General features: G+C 55.1%; 1 protein-coding gene across 3 annotated transcripts in view; it reads left to right on the top strand.

The window, feature by feature from the left end:
* The first annotated feature begins 1498 nt into the window (after positions 1-1498).
* LLGL1 (LLGL scribble cell polarity complex component 1) overlaps positions 1499-6000 on the top strand; it is a 95551-nt gene continuing 91049 nt past the window's right edge. For 2 of the 3 annotated variants that reach the window (XM_063934951.1, XM_063934950.1), the window contains exon 1: positions 1500-1839. In XM_063934951.1, the coding sequence (XP_063791021.1) occupies positions 1759-1839 (81 nt within the window). In that variant the 5' untranslated portion in view covers positions 1500-1758. Of the gene's footprint in view, positions 1840-6000 lie in introns of all 3 variants that reach the window. The other variant, XM_063934952.1, reaches the window with a different exon arrangement.

Raw genomic sequence — 6000 nt, 5'->3', positions numbered from 1 at the left:
GACATGTACTAGGTCAACAGGTCGACATGAGTTTTTCATTTTTTTTAATTTTTTAATTTTTTCATATTTAACGATCCACGTGGACTATGATTGGAACGGTAACGTTTATATAACGTTTTCATTGTTTTTTATTGTAAAACAATCACAGCGCCAGTTTATATCTCTTTTTTTTATATACATGTTACAGGCTGTGTTTGAAAAATGACGACACTTACGAGCCGATTGGTTGGTACTTTATCTCTCCCCAAATTTTTAAACATCTCCCCCTGTATATAGGCATACTTGCCTACGCTCCCTCATTCTGCAGGAGACTCCCTGAAATATAAGCAATCTCCCTCACTCCCTGAATAGTCCAGCAATCTCCCTGATTGCACCTTAACCCATACTTGCCGACTTTCTGGCTGCTCTCTCCGGGAGAGAGCAGCCAGGTCGGCTCAGCAGCGGGGCGGGCAGTGATGGGGAGTGCAGAGGGGGACGGGCCAGAGGCGTGATGGGGCGCGACAGAGGCGGAATGGGGCGTGGCTGCGGAAATCGCGTCACGTAAGCCACGCCGCCACTGTGTAATGCCGCTATTACCGGCATTATACAGCAGGGGGCGTGGCTATGATGACGCGATTCAACACCGCCCACTTTACTCGCTAAGTGGGCGGCCGGGCAGTGGGGAACCCCTGCAATCGGGAGACTTGCCTGTTCTTCCGGGGGGCCGGGAGGGTCACCCGATTTTCGGGAGCCTCCCGGCTATTCCGGTAGAGTAGGCAAGTCTGCCTTAACCCCATTATGTAGGGTAGATGCTAGAATCAAGTGGGCTAAGGGACCTTTTCCGTAAGGGGGAGGAGTTATGACACAAGGGGGAGGAGCTAGGCCAGCGGGATAGTTCCTCTACTATCCACGCCACCAACTATTACCTTTAGTAATTAGGTGGTGAGCGAAGCGGAGCGAGCCACCGTGCCCGAAGCGTGGCGAGCGTACTTTTCGGGTACCCTGTTCGCCCGTAGCTCCTCCCCCTGGTAACGTAGCTCCTCCCCTCAATACGTCACAAGGTCCCTTCAGCCCCTCCGATATAGAACCAACCCATTATGTAGCTGTTACATTCTTGGGGGGGGGGGAAATAAATCACAGATACATACATTCAAATGTGAACATCAGTGCCATTTCCCTGCATTGATTATAAGGCACAATGATCCCTATGGCCACATGCATTTTAAATAAAGTTTCTCGTGGCCACTTACAGTATATGGAACCTCTTGTAAAGCACAATACATGAACACATTCTGCAAAATATAAGAATCTTTTCTTCAACAAGTAGATCTTACTAACTTTGGGGCTCATTTGGATGTCAGTCATTTTTATGACACACCTCTCAGATGTAGCAGTACACATCCGCGTTGATAGGTGCTACTGTCACATCTCCCTGAAATGCTTTTTCAAAAGTAGGCAAGTATGTATATAGCTAACCCATAGAACTCGTTAGCGTGACAGAGAGAGAGACTTCATCTCCCAGGAGCCACCGCGCCGCGCATGCGCTCGGGAAGGAGTGAGTCCGTGAGGCTACAGAGCTGTTGCTGCTGCTACCACCCGGCTGTCCTCGCGAAGGCAGCCCAGCAGCGGCGCCTGTGATTGGCCGAGCTGTACGTCACTCACAGCCCGGGCTGGATCAAGTTGCCCGGCGGCCGCGGCTGTGTCTGTGTGAGGAGCTCCGGCAGTGTGAGGCGGAGGAGAACGGCGGCGGTGTGTGAGGAGCTCCGGCGCCCGGGCAAGATGATGAAGTTTCGCTTCAGGCGGCAGGGGCACGACCCCCAGAGGGAGAAGATCAAGCAGGACCTGTTTGCCTTCAACAAGGTGTGGGGTCCCTGTTATTGGGGTGTGTGGAGGGGGGAGCCCTGGGGACCGCTGGATAGGACTATATCATGTAAAGGGGTAGAGGTATGCCCTTTGTTGCCCCCAGTGTAGGGGAGCAGGGGCTTTGGGTGGTGTGCCTGCAATGTAGGGGTGCAGGGGCTTGGGGTGGTGTGCCTGGTATGGCTCCCAGTGTAGGGGAGCAGGGGCAGGTGTGCCTGGTATGGCCCCCAGTGTAGGGGAGCAGGGGCAGGTGTGCCTGGTATGGCCCCCAGTGTAGGGGAGCAGGGGCAGGTGTGCCTGGTATGGCCCCCAGTGTAGGGGAGCAGGGGCTTGGGGTGGTGTGCCTGGTATGGCCCCCAGTGTAGGGGAGCTGGGGTGGTGTGCCTGGTATGGCCCCCAGTGTAGGGGAGCTGGGGCATGGGATGGTGTGCCTGGTATGGCCCCCAGTGTAGGGAGTCTTGGGGTGGTGTGCCTGGTATGGCCCCCAGTGTAGGGGAGCTGGGGCTAGGGGTGGTGTGCCTGGTATGGCCCCCAGTGTAGGGGGGCTTGGGGTGGTGTGCCTGGTATGGCCCCCAGTGTAGGGGGGCTTGGGGTGGTGTGCCTGGTACGGCCCCCAGTGTAGGGGAGCTGGGGCTAGGGGTGGTGTGCCTGGTATGGCCCCCAGTGTAGGGGGGCTTGGGGTGGTGTGCCTGGTATGGCCCCCAGTGTAGGGGGGCTTGGGGTGGTGTGCCTGGTATGGCCCCCAGTGTAGGGGGGCTTGGGGTGGTGTGCCTGGTATGGCCCCCAGTGTAGGGGGGCTTGGGGTGGTGTGCCTGGTACGGCCCCCAGTGTAGGGGCGCTGGGGCTTGGGGTGGTGTGCCTGGTACGGCCCCCAGTGTAGGGGCGCTGGGGCTTGGGGTGGTGTGCCTGGTATGGCCCGTAGAAGGTGTACCACCCTGTGCCCCTGTGAGGACTACAATGCTATGTGGGGTTTGTGCCCCTGTTGGAGGATATGTTCCATTAATGAGTGTCCGATATGTTTTTGGCACTCTAATCCATAGAATTCATCTTAAATGCGTGTAGTTTCGGCAGTTATCTTTGAAGAGCACATTAATGTTTTGGCTAATGTATTGTTTCTTTTTATTTAAAGTTACAAATAGATCTATTATTACCCTGTTATTACAAATACCTATTATTACTCTATTATTGCCCTGAGTGTAACAGTTGTTCTCAGTAATGCCCCGGTCTTACGGCAGGTAGGGGATACTGCTCCTGAGTTGCTTAACTAAGAGAATTCTTGGTGTTATGCCTGAGGCTGTGTGTACTGTTATTTACACGGCCCCAGGCTTCCTGCCTATAGTCGTGTTTGCATCCTGATGGTGCAGCAAGAAAGGACATCACTTGCATGGTATGGTGGTGCATTGCTGGGAAGGGGGAGCAGGCAGGGCATGGTGGCACACTGCTGGGAAGGGGGAGCAGGCAGGGCATGGTGGCACACTGCTGGGGGTGGTGGGGGAGCAGGCAGGGCATGGCGGCACACTGCTGTGGGTGGTGGGGGAGCAGGCAGGGCATGGCGGCACACTGCTGGGGGTGGTGGGGGAGCAGGCAGGGCATTGGGTGGTGGGGGAGCAGGCAGGGCATGGCGGCACACTGCTGTGGGTGGTGGGGGAGCAGGCAGGGCATGGTGACACTGCTGGGGGGGTGGTGGGGGAGCAGGCAGGGCATGGCGACACACTGCTGGGGGGGTGGTGGGGGAGCAGGCAGGGCATGGCGACACACTGCTGGGGGGGGAGCAGGCAGGGCATGGCGGCGCACTGCTGGGGGGGGGGGTGGGGGAGCAGGCAGGGCATGGCGGCGCACTGCTGGGGGGGGGGGGGAGCAGGCAGGCCATGGCGGCGCACTGCTGGGGGGGGGGGAGGAGCAGGCAGGCCATGGCGGCACACTGCTGGGGGAGGGAGCAGGCAGGCCATGGCGGCACACTGCTGGGGGAGGGAGCAGGCAGGGCATGGCGGCACACTGCTGGGGGAGGGAGCAGGCAGGGCATGGCGGCACACTGCTGGGGGGTTGGGGGAGAAGGCAGGGCATGGCGGCGCACTGCTGGGGGGGGGATCCGTAGACTGACATATTCTGGAGTTTGCTTAGGCCCTATTTATTTTAGGGAGTAGATATGGTTCGTGGAAACGTATGCTGCTGTCTAAGAAGAGCATACGTACAGGGGCCCGATTCTGAGGTGGGAGCACATATCAAACCGAGCAAGTAACTGCACCTGGTCAGACAATGCTGCCATGCAAGGGGTGCAGACACTTATTATATTTGCATGCAGGATAAATACTGGCTGCTTTTGCATGTAGCCGCATATGCTGGGCAGCTTTTTTTTACATTGCCGTTTAGATCAGTCCGTTTGGGGACAAGCCTCCCAAATCTCACCCTGCACATGTGATGTCTGCCCCACCTGCAGCGCAAAATGGTTTTACCTAGGTGCAGAGTTACTTGCTCTCTTTACTCCCACCTCAGAATCGCACCCAATATCCACTTTAAATGTTGCCGGGAACTTTCTTTAAAGCAGTAAATACTGACTTGTCATAACCACCAAACTTTCCATTTTCTTAATTTCTCTCATTAGTCTGTAAAATGTCCTGCAGCCCCAATGTGCGGCAACTGAGCAGCGTCACAGTACTTACAGCGGTGGGACGAGAGGTGGATAAACTCAGGGGATGCAGTTATGTTACTGACGGACGGGACCCCGGCGGTTGATACACCGACGCCAGGATCCCGAAGACCGCTGCAAGTCCGGTGTCTAAATACCGACACAGCACGGGATACTGGCATCACAATACCGACCGCTGGAATGCCATACCTCCATCCACTGGGACGGGCTGACGTCCAGCGGCGGGGAGGGGTTAGGTTTAGGCAGGAGAAGGGGTGGGGGGGGGGCGCAGTGGGGAAGGGAGGGTTAGTGTTAGGCACCCACAAGTGAGGGTTAGGGTACTTGAGAGGGGGTTGTCTGGGTTCTGATGGTCGGTAAGTCGCTTTGGGATTCAGTCCGTCGGCATCTCGTCCATCGGCAAATCATACTGAACCTGAACTCGGTGTTAGACCCCTGCCCCACTGTAACTTTCCATAAGCCAGAGACTGTTGTGTGCTCTGGGTGTAATAAATCCTAGGGACAGTGCATCTGCGGCCATGCTGAATACCGTGCCTGGCTGTGTGTTTGATCCTGTTCTCCGCCAGGCTTTATGGGGTTTCCTGGCACTTGTAACTGCTGGCACTGAAATCTCTTGGCGCTGCGTGTCCTCTGGTCTTGTTGGGGAATTACTCTTGAATCATTGTGTTGTGTTGCTAATGGCTGCTGACACTGACCTGTCTCATTCCCTGCTCACAATCCTGTGTGTTTAGTTGCAGACTCCGTACACATTAATAGTCACGTATGATTGACATGCCCTAGTACCTGGATGCTGCACTCACTTCTCACAGTAGTGGGGATTGAGGCATCGGGGGGGGGGGGGGGGGGGGGGCTGCGGGCTGGTCCATGCTGGATATATACCCTGGAGCTGCAATGCATTAATATTCAGGTCTAGAAAATAGCGAATCACATTCAACTGTGGAACATCAGAATTATTCTTTGATTAACCTGTCCAGTGCCAAAGCACAGTCCAGTGGGGAGCTAGCTGGCACGCTGTCTGCAATCCCAACGTGCTCCTACTCTGTTCTACATTGCTGCCTTATTAAATTCTCTCTCTCTCTCTCTCTCCTGGATGTGTTTGCTTCCTCCCCTGATGCTAGATGCAGCTGGATTCACTCCTACATACTCAGCGGAGTGCCTCTTCCCTGACTCAGCCTGGGAGCGCGAGCTCTTGTGTTCTGTAACCCAGCTCGCCAGACAGCTGGGGAGCTCATGTCCTTATACAATGAACTCATAAACAAAACTCTGCTATTCACCTCCCAGCTCCTCTTCCCACTGAACTTCCTAGCATTTAAATAAATGCAAGCTGCATCCCTCGCGCTGTCAGCCTAGAACTAGAATACATGGATTTTTATTTTATTTTGTTGGACGATCTGTTGCCTGGGAAGAAGTGTGTTTTATTTTCACATTTAAAGTCGTGGTGCAGCGTTTGTGTTGTGGGTTATCAGGCCTTGGCCTTGTAAGGGCTCTGCGGCTATTATAACCTGTTTGCGTTTACC

The sequence above is a fragment of the Pseudophryne corroboree genome, chromosome 7 (assembly GCF_028390025.1).
Source record: "Pseudophryne corroboree isolate aPseCor3 chromosome 7, aPseCor3.hap2, whole genome shotgun sequence".
Classification (NCBI taxonomy): domain Eukaryota; kingdom Metazoa; phylum Chordata; class Amphibia; order Anura; family Myobatrachidae; genus Pseudophryne; species Pseudophryne corroboree.
Note: the sequence above shows the minus strand (reverse complement) of the source record. Positions and strands in the feature narration are given on the sequence as shown.